General features: G+C 41.8%; 2 protein-coding genes and 1 long non-coding RNA gene across 10 annotated transcripts in view; 1 reads left to right on the top strand and 2 right to left on the bottom strand.

The window, feature by feature from the left end:
• The window catches only part of NAA16 (N(alpha)-acetyltransferase 16, NatA auxiliary subunit), a 66,251-nt gene extending 56,703 nt beyond the window's left edge, over positions 1-9,548 (bottom strand). For 7 of the 8 annotated variants that reach the window (XR_639701.2, XR_639702.2, XR_002518324.1 and 4 more), the window contains exons 1-3: positions 9,205-9,548; positions 3,897-3,981; positions 1,643-1,747 (exon numbers count right to left, since the gene is read on the bottom strand). Coding sequence is in view for 4 of the 8 variants with exons in the window: in XM_003913809.2 (XP_003913858.1) it covers positions 1,643-1,747; positions 3,897-3,981; positions 9,205-9,258 (244 nt within the window). In the remaining 4 variants the exon portion in view is untranslated. Of the gene's footprint in view, positions 1-482; positions 720-1,642; positions 1,748-3,896; positions 3,982-9,204 lie in introns of those variants that run through there. The other variant, XM_021929564.2, reaches the window with a different exon arrangement.
• The window catches only part of MTRF1 (mitochondrial translation release factor 1), an 85,080-nt gene continuing 70,908 nt past the window's right edge, over positions 8,558-22,729 (top strand). The window contains exons 1-3 of the mRNA XM_031655795.1: positions 8,558-9,070; positions 15,697-15,848; positions 20,024-20,260. The gene's annotated coding sequence lies outside the window, so the exon portion shown is untranslated. The remainder of the gene's footprint in view (positions 9,071-15,696; positions 15,849-20,023; positions 20,261-22,729) is intronic.
• LOC116270567 lies at positions 13,587-22,395 on the bottom strand. Its single transcript, XR_004178676.1, has 3 exons — positions 21,827-22,395; positions 16,817-17,031; positions 13,587-14,554 (listed from the first exon to the last, which is right to left on the bottom strand). It is a non-coding gene; the product is annotated as an uncharacterized LOC116270567 (long non-coding RNA).

Genomic DNA, 22,729 nt, shown 5'->3' with positions numbered 1-22,729 from the left:
TTCAGAATGATCTGGGGTCTGGGAAAGGGGAATAGTGAGGGGAAGTTAAAGAGGAAACCAGATCAGGCTTGGTTGATAACTGTCAAATTGTTGAAGCTGGGTAATGGCCACATGGGGAGGGGGTCATTATTCTGTTCTCTCTGCTTGTGTACATGTTTGAAATTTTCTGTAATATTTTAAGTAACCTTAAAGAATTCTTGGCAAAAATTCTTCACATTTTCTACCCTCTATCCCATCACTTTCCTACCCCAGCAACCTCAACATTCACCTATTCTTCATCATGATGTCTTGAAACAGAATATATACAAAAACTGCAACTACCTTTTGAAACAAATTTACAGTCAACCAATTCTAAAGTAACGTGTAACTATCATCTAATTTCCTAGTTTATATTAAAGTCCAAAAAAATAAGTTTTATTTCTTATAAATTAAAGTCTTAGCATATCTTGGAGTCAAAAGCCCCATAGAACTATCATACTTACATGCCCTTCTCTTCACTCTGGGGTAAGCACTGGGATAAAGAAATAAGTATTTAGTAATTTGAGAAAACCCTAAGCTAAATATGTGAAAACACTACTGAGACTATTTGTGCTCAATACCAGTACGTGGCTAAGTGAATTAAATGTAACAAATTAAAATGCAAGGGCAATATGTGAAAAAAAATGCAGATAAACATATAGATAAGCAAAACAAATGAAAGTCAAATTCAATGATCCATCCTTTAAAAAAAATATTTCTTTTGGCCAGGCACGGTAGCTCATGCCTGTAATCCCGACACTTTGGAAGGCCGAGGAGGGTGGATCACCTGAGGTCATGAGTTCGAGACCAGCCTGACCAACATGGCGAAACCCCATCTCTACTAAAAATACAAAAAGTAGCTGGGCATGGTGGTGCACACCTGTAGTCCCAGCTACTTGGGAGGCTGAGGTTGGAGAATCGCTTGAACCCAGGAGGCAGAGGTTGCAGTGAGCCAAGATCATGCCACTGCGCTCTAGCCTGGGTAACAAAGACTCCTTCCCCAACCAAAAAAAAAATTTTTTTTTTTTTACACACTGGGATATTGCCCAAAGAAAAACACAATTATAAAGATCAAATTAAGTAACAGCTATGTCTCCGTGTTAACAGAAACCAAGCTGAAGAACCAATATCATACTTAATTAATATTAAGCAAAATCTGTTTTAAAATAAGTTTTTCTTCTAAAATGTCTAGAAGAAAGTTTAAGACACACAAATTTTAACATACGATTAACTAAAAGTCAGTATTTGGAGTAATAGGAAAGTATCATCCAGTTAATTATGTTTAAGAAAAAAATAGGTTTCAAGTCACATACAATTATCAAAGTAACTTTTCTCCAACACTAAGCACAACAGAAGTAAACACATTTTATAAAGATTTCCTCTAAAATACTCCAATAAATAAACACAGGGTAGAGAACAAATGAAACTAATATTGGAGGAGGGGCACAAGCAAAAACGAAACTAATATTACAAAATGTTGATAATGATTATAGTTGAGTAATGGATACACAGAGTTCATTAAATTCTCTCTTCTACGTACATTTGGAATTTTCATAGTACAAATTTAATTTGAATTAAGAAAAAACTAGTTAAAACAAACTATTTAACTACCGCAAAAGGATACAGACATGACTCTTGACATCATTACGAAGTCCTTTACGAACAAATTCATAAGCTTCTTCTTTTTTTCCTAAACAGTTCAGTGTTAATCCTTTCATAGCCAAAGTCTCTGAAAAATAATTTTTAAACTCTATTTACAAATGACAGAAAATGATTATCTTAATAGTACTTTAATAGTTGAGATCTGAAGGATTACTACGGCTCCAATTCATCTTTTTAATCTCACAGTCTGAACTTCCCTCCAAGTAGAAAAAATAAAACTACATTTAAATAGTTACTTAAAGCTTAGCAGCCGAAGTCCTCTGAAATTCCACAGTTTCAAAGTTGCTAAAATGGCTTCTGCCCTTCACAAGACTCTGTAAAAGTGGTTGATATTACTCTGCTGAAAAAATTAACAAAGCAGGCCAGGCGCAATGGCTCACACCTATAATCCCAGCACTTTGGGAGGCTGAGGCGGGTGGATCACCTGAGGTCAGGAGTTCGAGACCGGCCTGGCCAACACAGCAAAACCCCGTCTCTGATAAAAATTAGCCAGGCATGGTGGCACGCGCCTGTAATCCCAGCTACTGGGGAGGCTGAGGCAGGAGAATTGCTTGAACCCAGGAGGCAGAGGTTGCAGTGAGTCAATATTGTGCTACTGTACTCCAGCCTGGGTGACAAGAGTGAGACTCTGTCTAAAAAAAAATTAACAAAGCAGACATGAGTCTTATGGAATTAAATCTACCATCGCAGTTCCACAGCTCTTACCTAAGGTCAATTCTAATCAATCTGATTTACAACCACACAAAAACACTCAATTTACCTTAATAAAGACATATACATAATTTAAACCTCACTTTATTCAATATTGGAACAGACTTCATTTTTGATAGCAAGTTTATTCCAACAAATTCCACTTAGGCTAATTACATCAGTTCACATTTCAAGACCACAACACTGGATGATGGTAGTGGCAACAAAAAATATGTAAGGAAGTTAATAAAAGATGGTTTAGAATGAAATAATTCTCTGAATTATCCACAAGGGAATTACGCAAGAAGAATGATTTTCAAACTGATTTCCGCAGACTCTATGGTATTCAGAACATGGTGATCCTGTGGTCCAAACCCCTCTCCAACACCTTTTATCTGTTTCACACATTGAACTTTCCCACAGGCTCCATTTGGACAAAGGTTCCACAGCTAAAAAGCTTGAAAACAAGCTTTAAAATTAATTCTATGAAATGAAGATTTATTTCCAATTCCTTCAACGAATCTTTTAAATGGTGTTAGAAAAGTGAGCAAGGTCAGCCTATTTTCCCAATAAGATGATCTCAACCATTACCCAAGTCTGATACTGAGTAACCTCAACCAGCATTGCTATGCTACAGGATCGTAACTTTCTTTTTTTTTTTTTGAGACGGAGTCTCGCTCTGCCGCCCAGGCTGGAGTGCAGTGGCCGGATCTCTGCTCACTGCAAGCTCCGCCTCCCGGGTTCACGCCATTCTCCTGCCTCAGCCTTCCGAGTAGCTGGGACTACAGGCGCCCGCCACCGCGCCCGGCTAGTTTTTTGTATTTTTTAGTAGAGACGGGGTTTCACCATGTTAGCCAGGATGGTCTCGATCTCCTGACCTCGTGATCCGCCCGTCTCGGCCTCCCAAAGTGCTGGGATTACAGGCTTGAGCCACCGCGCCCGGCCAGGATCGTAACTTTCATGTCTATCCTGATCCATCCTTCTAACACTGGCTATGACTGAAAAAGGATACAACAAGAAAATACAAACTTTATTAACACCAGTGTTAGAAAAACAACTCGAAATATGCAATCTAATGGTAAATTAGTAATATCATATGTAAATGTCAGCACATACTAAAAAAAAAAACACATCTACCAAAGAATAAAGTGCAGGTGACCATATCTTCATACTTTTATATCGCAAATTTTGTCCTAATTTTACACACAGGAAACCAAGGTATAAACTTAAAATTCTATTCAAAGTAATAAAGGAAATCAGGTCCATAAACATACTGATACATACTTTCTCCAATTTTTCCCCAATAGATAAACCAACCATCCTAATCTTATCCTTAAGTACATATACTTAAAGATAATACCGGTAATCTAGAAGACTCATATAAAGCATTAAAAAAATGCTGAACATTTATGCACTCTAATAGAGAATGGCAAGGCCTTGGAATCTGGGAAATACTCTTCTTTCACTGTTAATCCCTGGTTTTAGAATTTGATTTCCCTAAAGCAATCTCTCACATGAGACAATACCTCCATGTTCAGCAAATTTTGGGTTCGACAGAATCATCTTGCAAAACTTGAGGCCATTTTTGTACTGCTTCTGTTCATAACATTTCTGTAAAGAAATATGAACAAAAGTTATTTTATCAAATGAATACACAACGGGTATCATATATTCTTTTCACGGCATCATATATTCTAAATTCAAGATCCAAAATTAGGTCTAAAACGTGATGGAAAGGATATCACTTACAAACATGCAGTGTACTTTTGTTACCTATTCTTGTCAAATTGTTCTAAAATCTACATATTTTCATTTTTATAAAAGACTATGAAAAAAAGACATTTAAAAAACAGGAAATTTGGCCGAGGAAGGTGGCTCATGCCTGTAATCCCAGCACTTTGGGAGGCCAAAGTGGGTGGATTGCTTGAGTGCGGGAGTTCGAGACCAACCTGGCCAACATGGTGAAACCTTGTCTCTACTAAAAATACAAAAATCAGCTGGGCATGGTGGCATGCACCTGTAATCCTAGCTACTCAGGAGGCTGAGGCAGTAGAATTGCTTGCACATGGGAGGCAGAGGTTGCAGTGAGCAGAGATCACACCACTGCACTCTAGCCTGGGCGACACTGCAAGACTCTGTCTCAAAAAAAAAAAAAATTACAAAAATTAGCCAGATGTGGTGGCGCATGCCTGCAATCCCAGCTACTTGGGTGGCTAAGGCAGGAGAATTGCTTGAATTCAGGAGCTGGAGGCTGCAGTGAGCCTAGATCATGCCACTGCACTCCAGCCTGGGCAACTGAGTGAGACCCTGTCTCAAAACAACCAGAAAAAAATGGCAATTCAATCAATACTGCCACAGAATTTTTTAAATTTTGTTTCCCTTTCCTAGTACACAGAATTTTTGAATTCAAAATAATTCCAATGCTTTGGGAGGCCAAGGCAAGAGGACTGCTTGAGCCCAGGAGTTCAACACCAGCCTGGGGAACAAAGCAAGACCTCATCTCTACAAACAAATTAAAAATTACTCAGGCGTGGTGGTGCACATCTGTGGTCCTACTACTTGGGAGGCTGAGATGGGAGGATCACTTGAGCCCACGAGGTTGAGGCTGCAGTAAGGCATGATTGTGCCACTGCACTTAGCCTGGACAGTGGAGCAAGACACTGTCTCAAAAAAAACATTTAAGCAAAAACATGTGGCAACAGAAAAATACCAGAAACTGCACTAAAAGCCTCTGCTACTGCAAGAATGAAACCAAAGTGCATGTATAGGTGCATGCACACACAAATACTACCACTTATTGAGCAGCTATTATATGTCTGTATAAAATTTGTAATCTCTTAATACCAATTATTTAAAGTAGGTGTCATTACTTCCACTTCAGAGATGTGGAAACTGAAACTCCAGAGTTCAAAAACTTGTTTATAAGCAGCTCAGCTGCAAACTCTGGTCTTACTCCAAAGACCATCATTAGTCCAATGCAAGGATAAGCAACATCTTTATTCCTGAATGCCACCAGCCAGGGTACGCAATTAACATCTCTCCCTGGCAGTCACTGATGCGGACAACACCCCATTGCTTTCTAGTCATCCCTGGCTTAAGTTGTTCAGTCACACTGGGTGTTACGTTACTCAACATGCCAAGCTTATCCCCACCTCAGGCCTCCTATACTTGTGTTCCTTACACCTGAAATGCTTTCCCAGATCTTCCCATGGATGGTTCCTCATTATCACCTAAGTCTCACATGTCCCCTACTTGCCCACTTTATCAAATACTCCCATCCTCCTTCCTTCCCCAACATACTCTCTACCATATTACTCTATTTTCCACACAGTGCTATCATTTCCTGAAACCTTATTTTGCTATTATCTAGTGTCTGTCTTCCCCACCATCACATAATGGATCCTTAGAACAATGACCTCACCTATCTTTATTTTTTAGAGACAGTCTCGCTCTGTTGCTCAGGCTATAACCTCAAACTGCGAGCTCAAGTGATCCTCTCACCTCAGCCTCCTGAGTGGGTAGGAAGGACTACAGGTATGTGCCATCACGCCTGGCTAAATTTTTTTTTTTTTTTTCTTGGTAGAGATGAAGTCTCGCTATGTTGTTATGTTGTTCTTTTGTTCCTGGGCTCAAGTGATCCTAGCTCTCACCTCAGCCTCCCAAAGTGCTGGGATTACAGGTGTGAGCCACTGCGCCAGCCTCAGCCTATTTTAAGTACTGCTGCACTGCCATGGCTAAACAAATAAGAAACTGCTCCATAAATACAGCCTACTAAGTTCAAAGCAAAATGCCACTAACAATAGATGAGACCGTCATTAAGCCCTGCAGCAGGGGCTGGATGTGGAAGGAATTAGAAAAGTCTTCACAGAAAAAAAGTTTATATTGAGGCCTCTTGACAGCCTCTGGGGAAGGGAACTAGGTGGCTCTGGGATAAGGATAGGAGAGAAACCTATATTTTGAATGATGTGAATATACCACCTATTCCAAAAATATTTTAAAATAAAAAATAACAATCTGAGTTTGACTACAAGAGTCTGTCTCACACATACAAGAAAAAAACAAGTGGAAGGAACTACTGAGAAAGACAAAGAGAAATACTAGTTTTTCTGACTTACCAAGTGATCTGAAAATAATAATCATACTGCCAATAACAGTAATAATAGTTAACACCTACTGGAAGCATTTACTATACGTCCAGACACTGTTCTTATTTTTTTCCTTCATCCCATGACAGCTTATTTACTCTTTATTTAAATCCCAGGAAAGCCTATGAGATGCATGATATCCCCATTTAGATAGAGAAACTGACGCACAGTTACAGAGTTTATATAACTATTAAGTGCCAGAGCCACAACTCTTAACCAGGTAGTCTGGTCCCAGAGTCCAAGCACTCAGGTAAAGAAGACAAGTCTACCTGTAATCTCAGCTACTCAGGAGGCTGAGACATGAGAATCGCTTGAATCTGGGAGGCAGAGGTTGCAGCGAGCTGAGATCTTGCCACTGCACTCCAGCCTGAGCGACAGAGCGATACGCTCTTGCAAAACAAAAAAAAAGACAAATCTACATTCACTCAGCAACCATTATATAGTAAATAGAAACGATAGATTCTAGTCTCAATTTTGCTAATACTCAGACAGAGAACCTTAGCCCCTTGGTCATTTACCATCCTTAGGTTTGTCTCTTCCTAAAACAGGGCATGGAATAGCTCCAAAATTCAACGAACTGCAATGCTAATCAATATCCAGTCTGGGGAATAAGACATACAGATATAAGCCACGTGGAACGTGTAAAAAACCAGCTGGTCAGTTTGTGTAGATGTGTTTAAGTTTTTTCATCAGAAAACTTTTACTGTTGGTAGCAAAGCACTTTAACCCACTAAACTTTAAAGATAATTTTATTATAGAGACTTCGGTTTGCTATGGAATTTGTTGTAGCCAAATTTTACCCACATTTATTGCAATTGTGAAATGATAAAATCACCCACTTATGCAGAATCCTCCTAAATTCATGCAGCCTTATCAGAAACATTACATACTTAGATTTAAAAATGTTTAGCTTGGCTGGGCACAGTAGCTCACATCTGTAATCTCGGCAATTTGGGAGGCTGAGGTGGGATGATCACTTGAAGCTAGGAGTTCGACAGTAGCCTGGCCAACAAGAGACTTCCATCTCACAATAATTGATTTTTTTTTTAGTGGTTACCATTTCCCAATTTATCTGGGGATAAACTTTACCTTTTTTGTATTTGAGAATAACAAGTAATGTAACGTTTTCCTTACGACACTGATCCATGATTTGAACTACAAAAAATTCATATAGAGAGAAAAGAAGTGCTGCCATCTTTAAAGTATGATGCCAAATGTCCTGAAATCCAATTAGCGATTTATAAATGATATTCTCATTAATGTTTCAGATTCCCGGGGCAAAAAAAAATTAAAAATAAAAATAAATAAGTTACTTCTCCAGTTCCATGCTGTGTAAAATAGAAGGGCATGAGAAAAAGTAAAATTAAAAAATACAAAGCCCAATGAAGCAACCTGCCACATGCTTTAATTACTCATATTTTTAATGTTCTCACACTTGTCTCTTATTGGTTCAAAACTAAGCACCACATAATATTTAAAATTTTTATCCCTAACTATGTATCTTAACATTCTGAAGACTAAGTGTGAAGGTTCTATCGGCTTGAAACAGAACAGCTACTATGAATTATCTGCCGCTGTTAATACTTAATATTACTCTAAAATCAGTATTTTACTTATAGTAAAGTTAAGCAACAACTAACAGCCATATAGCCAACCCAGCTTTCAATAAATTCACCTTTAAACCTAAATGCATGTTTAGCAAATAAAAGCTTTTCTTCCGGTGAAAAGATAAACTAGAAAAGACAGTTATCTACTAATAATATTAGTTTAAAATCTAGGGTAGCCAGAGGATACTGAGGAAAGCAAAGGCATGCTGCCTCTTCTTAGAAGAACAGAACCTGGAAAGCCACCAGGGACGCTGGCACACAGCCCACAGAAAACTGCCCACCCGGCTCCGCAGCGGTCATCACTATGGGGCCATTATTCAGGGTTCTGCTCCGCAATAAAATAAAAACGCTCCCCTTAAATGCAAAACCAGCCAGTCCACGCGGCTTTAATTACTCAAGCAAGGCCTGTGCGACTAGAAAGGAAAGAGCTGTGTTGAAGTTGGTGACAACTCAGTAAAGCACTTCAAGTCAACTATTCACTTCCAAAGAGGTACATTATAAACAGGCAAACTTTTTTCCCAACGGGAGGTGGTGCCAAGCTTGGCTTCCTAGAGTTGCCGGTTTTATTTCCTCGTAACCAGGAAAAATTCCACCATCGCATCGATCCCGCTTTAACAGGTATGCGGGTGCGCCGTGCAATCGAATTAAACGCAAAACAGAGAATGCAGGACGCAAAACACCTCACCGAGGGGAGACTGGCAAAATAAACCAACCAGGGAGGATCCCTGAGGGACTGCTGCGAGCCCGGCGTGGCAAAGCGCACGGCAGCCACTACCAGCCGAGGAGGCTGTGCCCAGGCACTGCGGAGGGCGGCGTGAAGTTTCTGGAAAGAGCGCGGCGGGGGTGAGGCGAGCCGCTGCAGACCGAGGAAAGGAAGCGCGCGGAGGAGCGGCGCGGCTGCCCCCGGGGCCGGTCGGAGCGGGAAAGTGGGGTCCCGCGAGCTCCGAGGTAAACAAAGAGCGGTGGGCAGCGGAGGCCAAGCCCGGCCTGCGCCGGCCGCCGCCAGACCGCTTGCCCTTAAGGCCCGAGGACGCGGAGACTGGGGGGCGGCAGTGCGGCCGCCCTTGTGAGTGGTCACTCACCAAGATGCGTTTGAAGAGGTTGCTCTCCTTGGGCGGCAGCAGCACGTTCGGCATCGTGGCCGGCGGGGAGGCTAGGTGCCCGGGCGCTCCGTTTCGCGGGGGTGGGCACCGGGACGAACCGCTGCTGAGAGGTCTGCGGGCGATGGATTAGTTCATTGGCCTACAGTTGCAGTTGGGCAGCCTGGCTGTTCGGCACGGTGGCAATGGAGAAGGAAGGCTGTCTGAGCAGGACACGCTTTCGCCGGGCTCCGCTTTTTGGCCAGCGGCGGCGGCGGTTCCCGCGCGCTGCAAGATGGCAGCCAGGGTCCGCCTCCCGAGCCCGACCCCGTGCGCATGCGCGGAGCGCCCTGCGACGAGGGGCTGCGGGTGACTACGGGGGCGTGGCGGGGACCAACTGCGTGGATTTGCCTTGGGCTGCGGCTCCCCTCGCCGCAATCTCGGCGCCCCCTGGGGCTCTGGCGAGCTGTCACCGAAACCTTGAAGTCCCATGGGGTGGTGAGTCACCACCCTCATTCGCCATTGCTCCTATGCATCAGAGCCCCTCATAAGACTCCTACTTATTGTCTGCTTCTCCTTGCAATAAAGTAATAATAAATAAAAATGAGAATTTTCTTTAAGTAGAAAAGAGAAGACACTGACTTGTATTGCACTCCTGATAAGCTTGTGGCCCAAGATAATGTTAGTTATGACTCTGAAGAGTCAGTTTTTTGCATTTCTCCCCATTTAGGAATTTGAGTGTCCGACACAAAGTAGACTTTTGATGTAAGATGAACTTGTTTTCCTTCCTTTTCCTCCTTGATTCAGACTCTAAGGAGAAGCCTTCTCTTTTCAGTGCAAACCAAACAAATATTTACAATCTTTGTTTTTGTTTGGTTGGTTGGTTGGTTTTGAGAGGGAGTATCGCTCTTGTAGCCCAGGCTGGAGTTCAGTGGCGCTACCTCGACTCACTGCAACCTCTGCCTCCCGGGTTCAAAGATTCTCCTGCCTCAGCTTCCCAAGTGACTGGGATTACAGGCATGCGCCACCGCGCCCGGCTAATTTTGTATTTTTACTAGAGACAGGGTTTCACTATGTTGGCCAGAATGGTCTTGATCTCTTGACATCGTGATCTGCCTGCCTCAACCTGCCAAAGTGCCGGGATTACAGGCGTGAGCCACCACGCCCGGCCGGAATTACGGTTTTATAAGGCCACTGGTCTTCTGAGACCTGAGACCAGAGAAACCTACCCTTTCTCTTCAGATGGTTCCCCTTCCTACAAGCCATATAATAATGGGAGAAACAGGCTTGAAATCCGGGATCTTCCAACTCTGGGGTACTTTCTACAACAAATAAAAGGCAGCATAGTGATGGTAATGTGTGAGTCTGGAAAGATACAAGGGTGGCAAGAATAAACCATACATACAGTGTAGGGTTAGTATTAAAGTGTGTTTAAACATTAGGTACATAAGCTTATTTATACATGTGCTGAATCTTAATGGGTGCATATTTCTGAGACTATAAAGTAATTGATGAGTAACTGCATTTAGTGGGCTGTAATCAGAACTGGGCTGCCCTTTATTCTCTTTCTTTCTTTTTTTTTTTTTTTGTTTTTTTTTTTTTTGTTTTTTGAGACAGTGTTTCCCTCTTGTTGCCCAGGCTGGAATGCAATGACTCCATCTTAGCTCACTGCAACCTCCGCCTCCCAGGTTCAAGCGATTTTCCTGCCTCAGCCTCCCAAGTAGCAGGGATTACAGTCATGCACCATCACCCCCGGCTAATTGTGTATTTTTGGTAGAGACGCGGTTTCTCCATGTTGGTCAGGCTGGTCTCAATCTCCCGACCTCAGGTGATCTGCCCACCTCGGCCTTCCAAAGTGCTGGAATTACAGGCGTGAGCCACCATGCCTGCCTATTTGATTTTCCTTCTTTCTAGCCTAAGTTGGTTGGAGATGAAAGAAAGAATCATAGGAGTCTTTTTTTTTCTTTCAATCTCCTACGTTTCACACAGGATCATAGGAGTCTTTTAAAATAGGGAAAGTACTGTCATTAAAATTGGGAGTCCACAGCAATTCCATTGCTGGGTATATACCCAAAGGAATATAAATCGTTCTACCATAAAGACACATGCACAGATGGCCAGGCTAAGTGACTCTCCTGTAATCCCAGCACTTAGGGAGGCTGAGGCGGGTGGATCACCCTGAGCTCAGGAGTTGGAGACCAGCCGGGGCAACATGACAAACACACACACACACACACATATACCACTAGCTGGGCATGGTGGCGAGTGCCTGTAGTCCCAACTACTTGGGATGCTGAGGTGGTACGATCAATTGGGCCTGGGAGTCAGGTTGCAGTGAGCCAAGATCATGCCACTGCACTCCAGCCTGGGCAACAGAGTGAGACCCCTGCCTCAAAAAAAAAAAAAGACTCATGCACGTGTATGTTCATCACAGCACTATTCACAATAACAAAGACATGGAAGTAACCTAGATGCCCATCAGTGGTGGACTGGATAAAGAAAATGTGGTATATATACACCATGGAATACTACACAGCCACAAAAAAGAGTGAGACCATGTCCTTTGCAGCAACACAGATAGAGCTGGAGGCCATTATCCAAAATGAATGAATGCAGGAACAGAAAATCAAATACCACATGTTTTCACTTACAGGTGGAATTATAAACACTGAGTACCCATGGACACAAAGAAGGGAACAATAGACACTGAGGCCTACTTGAGGGTGGAGAGTAGGAAGAGGGCAAAGATTAAAAAACTGCCTATAGGGTATTATGCTGATTACCTGGGTGACAAGACTATCTGTACACCAAACCCCCACAGCATGCAATTTACCCCTGTAACAAACCTGCACACATACCCCTTGAGCCTAAAATAAAAAATTGAAAGAAAAAAATAAAATAAAAGTGGGGGTCCAAGGGCCTATGTGTACTCTGCAGAGCTCCCAAGCTGCCCAAGCTGTTAGGAAGCAGGCAAGTATAGCTGCTTTGGGAGCTTGCCTGAGTTGCACCTGAACTAGTGGCAGTCCCCCACCCAGAGAACTGAGCAGGCACACAGAAATGCCTCCTCTCAGCACCCTCATACGCAACAACCACTGCCACAATTCTACCCACAGTTTGCTTACCACAGCATTACTAATTCCTGAAAACCCTTTGGCTCCCAATTTATCTATATTGTCATTTATCTACATCATCGGAAGTAAAGGGTTACTCATGGGAAGAGCCAAACCTTCAGTGCTTCAGTCAAGCCCTCACTTGACCCTCATAGGACATCGACTTTTCTAGACCTATTTCAAAATGACAAATTAGATTTTTTAAAGAAATATACAAGAGAAGGGAAGAAAAGCATAGTACCAACTGTAAATATTTTGAAGACAAGGAATGTTTGTCTTTTATGAAAGTTTCCTGTGGGCCTCTCCCAGCCTTATTTACTACAAATCATTAACTATCTTCACTCTCTATGGTAACAGCTAAATCATCATCCTCATTCACCATTGCTCTCCCCAACCTCTAAATCAGCAGCCCAGGAAGGTTCTTCATGAGCACTCTGCAGCGCCTGCCCACTGCCAGCTTCCCCTTCCCATGACACACAGCTCTGTGCCAGCATCTCCCAGGGAAGCACAGTCACGCACAGAAAATCTGCAATCCCAAATACTAGAAAGCAGCACTAGTTTGCTACTAGTCATAAACTATAGTTATAGATAGTTATAAATACTCATATTTAATATTTTCTTCATCTGTCTTTCACATACCATACACACATGCCTTTTGTATTAGTCTGTTCTCACATTGCTATAAAAAAATTACCTGAGACTGGGTAATTTATAAAGAAAATAAGTTTAATTGACTCACAGTTCTACAGGCTATACAGGAAGCATGGCTGAGGAGGCCTCAGGAAACTTACAATCATGGTGGAAGGCAAACAGGAAGCAGGCACGTCCTACATGGCTACAGCAGGAGGAAGAGAGTAAAGGAGGAGGTGCTACACGCTTTTTTTTTTCTTTTTTGAGATGGAGCCTCACTCTGTCACCCAGGCTGTAGTGCAGTGGCATGATCTCAGTCACTGCAACCTCCACCTCCTGGGTTCAAGCAATCCTCCTGCCTCAGCCTTCTGAGTAGCTGAGACTACAGGCATGCACCACCACGCCCAGCTAATTTTTGTATTTTTAGTAGAGACGGGGTTTCACCATGTTGGCCAGGCTGGTCTCAAACTCCTGACCTCGTGATCCACCTGCCTCAGCCTCCCAAAGTGCTGGGATTACAGGCATGAGTCACCATGCCCAGCGGTGCTACACACTTTTAAACAATCAGATCGTAAGAACTTATTATCATGAGAACAGCAAGGGGAAAATCTGTCCCCATGATCCAGTCACCTCCTACCAGGCCCCTCCTCCAACACTGGGGGTTACAATTCAACATGAGATTGGGGTGGGGGGGCACGAATCCAAACCATATCACCTTGGTTGTCTACACTACTGTGGGGGTAAGGGGAGAGGGAGGGAATAGAAAAGAACACCAATCATGCTGCTGGTAGTTGTCATCCTGAACCTTATGTGTTTAAAAGATGTAATGTATGCACAATCAGAAAGCCTAGATTAACCAGTAACTTTAATCTTATTACTGACTTCCTGTTTAGTCTGGAACAAATCTTATTTCTATCTTTCAACAGAAAATGGGGTTATAATAACATTATTATAATGTGTTTCACAGCAGGGTTATGTGAATTTAATGCTTAGTCATTTCAAAGCCTGCGATAAAAAACAAATACAGTGTAAATCTGAACTCACTGTCTCTGAGGAAAAATGCTGAAGTCCCTTTGGAGCCATCATGGACATCCACCCAGATGCTCCTTCCTGGCGCTTCAGACGGTGCATACCTCCCTTAGAATCACGCACAAAGTAAAATAACAGTAGCCACATCTGTAAAGACCTTTGCAGTTCCCAAAGCCCATTTTACATATATAATATGGCCACTGATTCTTCTTGTTCAGCCTAGTAAAGACAAGGAAAAAAGAATCTGGAAAAGGATTTTCTCCACCCCATACACATGCATGTCTTCCAGAGCCAGCTGGCAACCTAAAATCAAATAGTTTGCTGCTATTCCCACAGCCAATTTAACTATGTAATTAAAGGCTGATGGAAAAATAACTTGTCAGGTTACACAGCGTGTTCCACCTCAGACTCCCCGATGTTTCTGCTCTCTTCCATGTTCTTGGCTCTTCTTTCTGAGAAAGAAAGGTACTCTCATTCCTCCCTTTGAGTTCTTCATCTCATCCCTTTTTTCTTTTCCTCAAATTTTATTCATCAGTTACTCTCCTCCCAGTTTGCATGTTCTCTCTCTTTACATAGTTTATATCCTGGTGGGAGGAGACAGATTATAAATGCATGAACAAATAGACAAGGTAATTCCAAACTGTATGAAGTCCTATGAGGGACATAAAGCAAGTCTTATGAGGGAAACAAAGCAAGGTCATTTGAGAGCAATGGGGGCTAAGGGAAGGACAACTTTAAACCAAGTACACAGGAATGAGAACCCTTTGGGGAGGTGATAATGACAATTGAACAGAAACCTGAGGATGAGAAGGAAGTTTGGCTGGGAGATCCTGGTGGGAGACCATGTGTCATAGGATGGCATATTCTAAACAAAGGGAACCATATGCAAATATCCTAATACAGGAAGACAATTGGTATGACGAAGGAATAGAAGGGAAAGGTGAGAATTTGTCTCTCTTCTCTGGTTAAAGGTCATGGCTGGAGTGTAGTGCAGGAGAAGTAAAGTGGTATGCAGTACAGTTGAAAATATAGGCCAGGTTGTGCAGAGTTCGTGATCTCAGGCAATGTGGATTTGTTTTGTTTTTTTTAAATCTTAAGTTCAATGGGAATCCACTGAAACATTTTCAGAAGGCAAGTTACATGATCTGATGATTTAATTTTTTTAAAGTCATTCTGGCCAGGCATGGTGGCTCACACCTATAATCCCAACTCTTTGGGAAACCAAGGCACGAGGATCACTTGAGCACAGGAGTTCAAAAACAACCTGGGCAACATATTGAGACCCCGTCTCTACAAAAAAATTTAAAAATTAGCCAGACGTAGTGGTATATGCCTGTAGTCCCAGCTACTTAAGAGGCTGAGGTGGGATAATAGTTTGAGCCTGGGAGGTCGAGGCTGCAGTGAGCCATTATTACACAACTGCATTAAATCACTCTGACTACATGGGGAAAACAGATGAGAAACAGCAGGGTATTTTTTAGGAAAGTGGCAACTCTATTTATTCCTTAAGATTTGGCTTCTGTGCCCAACAGTTTTCTGAAAGTGTTTTCTGAAATATCATCAGTTCATTTGTTCTGCATTGTGAAACCTGAAAAAGCCAATCCTTCAAGATAAATCCTTAGTGTCTAACTGGGCCTGAATTGAAAATAGAGCCAATTGGCCGTTTGCTGATTAGACATCACACATGTACTCCGAGTTCCTTACAGCCTTTTGCTTAACTTTTCAGCTTTCATAGCTGCCAGTTCCTGTTTATACTCCAGAACGAACCAATAAGCTGTAACCTGTGTCAACCAACCAAAACTCAGCAAACATCAACCAATCAGAACTAAGCAAGTTTGCATCCTTCATTTGCATAAATGGAGGAGCATGGGAACCTGGGTAGGTACCTTCTGTATAAAAACAATCCCTCCCTTTGTTCTCTGGAATGTACCTTCCTTTTGTGCCAAAGGCTATGTCTCCCCAATTTGCAAACTGTTCATTGGAATACTCTCTTTCTTCTAAATTCCTTTTCAGAGAATTTTTGTTCATAGTATTTATTGTTGAGCACCTACAATGTTACAGGCAGTCTGCTAACAGTCAAAAATATCTGCTCTCAGCGGAAGCCCAGGCACATATCTGTAGTTCAGCTACTTGTGAGGCTGAGACAAGACCATCACTTGAGCATAGGGATTTGAGGCTGCAGTGCCCTGTGATTGTGCCTGTGAATAGCCACTGCCCTCCAATCTGGGCAATAAGTAAGATCCTGCCTCTAAACAAACATCTGCCCTCATGGAGCTTATATTTTTAAGAATTTGCCAATTCCAAAAAGTTTCTCAGTCCACAGGGTCCTTAATCTCTCATTGGCATTTCACACTGTAGACCACCCTCTCCTTCATGAATTTCTCTTCCTTATGTTACCAGAAAGGGCTCCTGATCCAGACCCCAGGAGAGGGTTCTTGGATCTCACTGAAGAAAGAATTTGGGGCCAGTCCACAGTGCAAAGCAAAAGCAAGTTTATTAAGGAAGTAAAGTGGTGAAAGAATAGCTACTCTATAGACAGAGTAGAGCGTTTCTGAAAGTAAGAGGAGGAACGCGCCCACCCCTAGGTACAATGCTTATTTATATATAGGATAACAACAACAAACAAGCAAACAAAAAACATGGGGAGATTTGCTCTGCTACAAGGGTTTGTGATTTAAAAAATTAATTTTCTTAATTACTGTATTTTGCAAGAATTGATATTATTTATCTTTAAAGCAAAATTAGGAGTGCTTTTGTTTTCAAGATATCAGGACATTCCTGAGTCTGGGTCTGTTTAGTAAACGTTATTAATCTGTTCCGTTAATGTAGCGACTAGGAATACCTACCCTCCTGGGAATGCAGCCCAGCAAGTCCCAGCCTCACTTTTCTTAGCCCTCACTCAAGATCGAGTAGCTCTGGTTCAAATGCCTCTGACACTTGCATCGCCAAGACACTGCAGAATTCTGGGTTTTCTCCTGCACCTCTTCTTGGTCATCCTTTGGGTCCTCAATCAAGTCCTCGTTCTTCTCCTAATTGTAGATTATCTAGATAATTCTGTTTTCTTTTTCAACGACAACAGTAAAACATGTTCATTGAACACCTACTATGTGCAAGACCAGCATGTACAGAATACACTAGCAATACAAAATTAATAAATTCTCTTGCTCCCACAGTGTCATTATTTAACACCAAGTAGATGATTTCAAATCTGTCTCCAGTTTCAAGTCCTTTTTTGATCTCTTCTGGCCTTCATTCTCATTGTTTAATATCTCCATCTGGATGTCTTATAAGCATTTCCTACTTTAACAGTTGAAATAAAATTTATTATCTTCCCATCAAAGTAGTCCAAAAAAATAGAGAAAACTACTTCTCTGTTTTTGTTATTGACACCACTCTTGTAGTTAGCATCAAATATATATACATATAAAATAAAAATAAATAAATCAAAAAATATAAATAAATAAGAAAGGCTCTTTCTGGAATTTCTTGTCTGGAATATAGATATTCTAGCTTCTTGAGTAGCTGGAATTACTACAGGTTCCACCTACTCAAGGTGCTCTCTTGAATAGCTGGAATTACAAGTTCCAACTACTCAGGTGCAACCACACCCAGCTTGCCTCAAAATTTTATAATCAACTTTGACTGCTCTTTCTTATTCTCAAGTTGCCAAGTGCTTTAGATTCTAGCTCTAGGCCAGGTGCAGTGGCTCACGCCTGTAATCCCAACACTTTGGAGGCCAAAGCAGGAGGAACACTTGAGCCCAGGAGTTTGAGACCAGCATGGGCAATATAAGGAGGCCCCATCTCTACAAAAAAAATAAAAATAATTTAGCCAGATGTGGTGGTGCAGACCTGTGGTCTCAGCTACTTGGGAGGCTGAGGTGGGAGGATCACTTGAGCCGAGGAGGTCAAGGCTGCAGTGAGCCATGATTGTGTCACTGCACTCCAGCCTGGGTGATAAAGTAAGACCCCATCTCAAAAAATAAAAATTAAAAAAAAAATCCGTATCTAGTGTGTTTCTCCCTTTTCTTCCCTGTGTTGGGGCACAGAAGTGATTCCCCAAATATAGCCATGCTGAGTGCTTTTGAAAATCCTCAAAAATAAGCCTGAGAAGAAAGGTCTTTCTCTATGCCCCTTCTCCCACCTTCCTGTCTCTCTGATCCTGTTTCCAGAAGCACCCTAAGAAAGACTCTTGGCCAGGCATGGGGGCTCGCACCTGTAATCCCAACACTTTGGGAGGCCTAGGTGGGCAGCTCACCTCAGGTCAGGAGTTCGAGACCAGCCTGGCCAATATGGTGAAACCCTGTCTCTACTAAAAATACCAAAATTAGCCAGACATGGTGGTGGTGGGTGCCTGTAATCCCAGCTACTCGGGAGGCTGAGGCAGGAGAATCGCTTGAACCCAGGAGAGGGAGGTTGCAATGAGCCAAGATCCTGCTACCGCACTCCAGCCTGGGCAACGGAGGGAGACTCCGTCTCAAAAAAATAAAAATAAAAAAATAAATAAGAAAGACTCTTTCTGGAATTTCTTATCTGAAGAAGAAAGTTTGAATACAATTGTCTTAAGACTCCCTCCCTAGGAATCTCATCAAATAACCAGGAAAGATCAACCACCAGAGAAGAGACTGGGGGTCATCCCCACCCCCAGACAGACTTTTCATCTGTTCTTCTGAGAGCAGCACCAAGAGATTTCCCAGGGACTTTATCTACATAATAAGACAGACTTTGTTTCTGTGCAGCTCTGGTTCTTTTTTTGAGATGGAACCTCGCTCTGTTGCCCAGGCTGGAGTGCAGTGGTGTGATCTCGGCTCATTGCAACCTCCACCTCCTGGGTTCAAGCGATTCTCTTGCCTCGGCCTCCTGAGTAGGTGGGATTACAGACGCCCACCACCATACCCAGCTAATTTTTGTATTTTGAGTAGAGTCAGGGTTTCACCCTGTTGGCCAGACTGGTCTCAAACTCCTGACTTCAGGTGATCTGCCCACCTCGGCCTCCCAAAGTGCTGCGATTACAGGCGTGAGCCACCGTGCCTGACCTGTCCTTCGCCTTTCTATATCATCTGCCTCCTACCTCCCAAGTCAGTACATCTCTCCCCTCTGAAAACAGGTACATAAGCTTCTGTATAATAGTGCATTGTTGGGTCACCATTCTGTGATTCCCCCATGCTATTCACATGAAAATAAAATTGTGTATGCCTTTTCTCCTATTAATCTGCCTTTTGTCAGTTTTCAGTGAACCCTAAAGGGTGAAGGGAAAAGTTTCCTATTCCCTGGTGAATGCCGAGTTAATTCCACTACCTGTGCTTAGGAGGGCATACATCTTGACCTTCTTAAGGAATTTTACTCCTCTCTCCTATTTCTCCTTTCTTTTCTCAATTACTGCAATCATTTCATCATAACTGTTATTGAACACTTACTCTGTACTAGACACTATATGCAATTTGCTATTTCTTATTTAATCTTTATGAAACTCCTATGAGAAAAATACTATTATCCCTGAGAAAAAGAGAAATAGCTCAGAGCGATCCGATCTATGTGAGGTGTGCAAAATGTATCAGGCCCAGAGAGACATGAGTATGGAGCTTCAGTCATGGCCCCCTGCACCCAGTCAATTGTTTAAAGGCATTTTGTTCTTGACTAGCTGCCTCGCCCATTACCTTCATGTTACTGAAATTTGTGATACAAAGAACAATGTGTAGCCAATCAATAACTTATGTCATTTTAATGTAAAATCTTGGTAAACAATTTAGGAATTGCCTCTTTTTTATTTTTTTCCTTTAAAACCCACTGGTAAGGCTGGGTGCAGTGGCTCATGCTTAAAATCCCAACACTTTGGGAAGCTGAGTCAGGAGGATTGCTTGAGGCCAGGAGTTCAGGCCCAGCAAGACCCTGTCTCTAATTATTTTTTAAAAATGTTTAAACTACTTGTAATTACAGCAAATAGAAGTGTGTATTCAGGGAAACTTGAATCTATGCTTTTGGGTGGCCATCTTCAAACTTTGAGCTCAAATAAACTCTATGCTTAATCATATTTTCTGTATCTCATTACTTAAGGTTGACATTTTGGTGACCCAAACGGGACCTGAAGCAGACCTCCAGTGATCACTGTCACTTCACTGACAACTGGAGACCTGGTGCCAGTAGTTTATCCAACCTTCTGGAGTCAACCATGATCCCTGGAAAGGCCCCTCTCAAGTTTGAATCTTCCTGACTTGCTTGAGGATTGAGACATTATTTAAGCCTATACACATTCCTAAATTGATAGGGCTGAAATGGAAACTCTACTGTTCGGTAAGAGTTTCATTTGTTGTTCTTTAGTGATTTTGGTGATCACAGATTTGTAAGTTTCACTTTTTCTCTGATATTAAGGTCTTATTTGAATTATACCTTAGAGCTTTTCAAACTTTTCTCTCATTCAGAATTTTGGTCAGGAAGATACCAGTTTATCACTGAAAAAAGAAAGTCTTTAAAACTGGCCAGATTGTGAAGCTCAGTTCAATTGACAAATTTAAACTTTTCTTTTTGAGTGATCAAAATTCCTCCTGCTAGATCTTTTTGGCCATTCAAAAGGAAAGTCTTAGTTTTGGGCAACCTTACTTCTATAACTGAGTCTTCCTCCTGAAGTAGAGATCCACCACTAGAAACACCAGCTGGATTCGTGTTTAATACTCACAGCACCTCCTCATGCAAATATCTAGGAAAATGGATCTCATATTACTCAAGATGACCCCAAGTTACAATGGCCAAAATGGGGTACCTTTGAAACACCTAAACTAGTCTATCTGCATGATCCATTAGTAAAAGTCGGCTCTAAAAGAAAAGAAAGTAACTGGGAGCTATTTTCAACGGTACTTAGAAACCTCTAAAAGAGGTTGTGATAAAGCCAATTCTCTGCAAGAGTAAGACAAAAGTACAAAACAATTTCTGAATTTAAAAATACTGCTAAAATTTTTCCCCCTCCTTCAGCTCCTGTTTCTACTTTTTTTTTTTTTTTTTTTTGAGATGGAGTCTCATTCTGTCGCCCAGCCTGGAGTGCAGTGGCGTGATCTCGGCTCACTACAACCTCCACACACACACTCCCACCCTCAGGTTGAATCACATCTCCTGCCTCAGCCTCCTGAGTAGCTGGGATTACAGGCATGTATCATGCTCGACTAATTTTTGTACTTTTTAGTAGAGACAGGGTTTCACCATGTTGGCCAGGCTGGTCTCAAACTCCTGGCCTCAAGTGAACTGCCTGCCTTGGCCTCCCAAAGTGCTGGGATTACAGGTGTGAGCTGGCCTCCTCCTTCTCTTTTGACAGAACTTCCTTGTCCAGATTTACCTCCTCTTCCTCTTCTTCCTCATTCTGCTGTTCTGGCTCCATTTTGGAAATACCTTGTGTCCATTAGAGGAGAACCTGACTTGATATATCAACCGTGGTCAAAAGTAGAACTTAAAGGCATAATTTAAAAATTCCCAAATCCTCTTCAGGACCCCACTGAATTTGCTAGAAAATGTGATTTAAATGTTTGAGCTTATAATCCCAGATTCTCTGGTTTATACCAAGTGATTTGCATATTAGTGTCAGAAAGTAAAGCCAAAGATTAGATAGCAAAGGCAAATTGGAGAAATTGTTTAAAGGACTTACATAAATTTTCTGAAGCAGATCATGAATGGGCCTGCAATACTGCCAAAGCTTTGCTAAATCCTATCCCCTTTGTTTTCCAAAAGTTGTTAATTGGAACAAAATATAACAATACCAACAAAATCTTGATGAGCCTGTAATGTTATACTATGAGAGTGTGAAAAAAAAAAACAAAAAAAAAACATTTAAACAATATTCAGACCTATCAGAATAAACGTATGCTAACTTACCAAAATGATGTTCTCCTTAACTAAAACTTAGTAAATGGATCAGATGAAGAACTGGCATTTGTAACAAAGAGATAATGCCCCAGTTGGACTGCCTCTCAAACTCATGAGCTAGTTAATTTTGCTGATCACATATTCCATACTCTACCTAAGGAAGAAAAAGAAAAAGTCAAACAAAGAGGAAAAGCTAAAAAGATCATGAGTTTGCAACTAAAACAATTGTCTAACCTAGTAAGTTCCAAAACCAATCTAATCCTCTGCTTTGCAATTTCTGCAAAAATCCTGGACATTACAAAAAGGATTGTAGATTATATAATATTCACAGCTCCTTCTCTCAAAGGAAAAAAAGGGAAAATGTATTTAGAATTAAAAGATAAGATTGAATTATTAGGTTCAAGAATTTTTTTTGAAATCTGATCCTATTAATTTATAAATTGCAGTTTATATTGTCATAGAGGAAACCAAATTGTTAAATAATGAAGAGTTATAAGAGGAATTAAAGGCTGGGCATGGTGGCTCACACCTGTAATCCCGGCACTTTGGGAAGCCAAGGCAGGCAGATCACCTGAGGTCAGGGGTTAAAGACCAGCCTGGCCAACATGGTGAAACCCTATCTCTACTAAAAATACAAAAAATTAGCCAGACGTAGTGGCATACACCTGTAATCCCAGCTACTCAGGAGGCTGAGGCAGGAGAACCACTTGAACCCAGAAGGCGGAGGTTGTGGTGAGCCAAGATAACGCCACTGCACTCCAGCCTGGGTAAAAAAGCGCGACCCAGTCTCAAAAAAAAAAAAAAAAAAAAAAAAAAAGGAGCAATTAAAAGTAGTACCTGATCTCTTTGGCTTTTGGGGTACCAGGGAGTACTTTCTATTGTGAGAGAAAACCTGACTTTTGTATGTGTAAT

The sequence above is a fragment of the Papio anubis genome, chromosome 15, assembly GCF_008728515.1.
Source record: "Papio anubis isolate 15944 chromosome 15, Panubis1.0, whole genome shotgun sequence".
NCBI classification, from domain to species: domain Eukaryota; kingdom Metazoa; phylum Chordata; class Mammalia; order Primates; family Cercopithecidae; genus Papio; species Papio anubis.
Note: the sequence above shows the minus strand (reverse complement) of the source record. Positions and strands in the feature narration are given on the sequence as shown.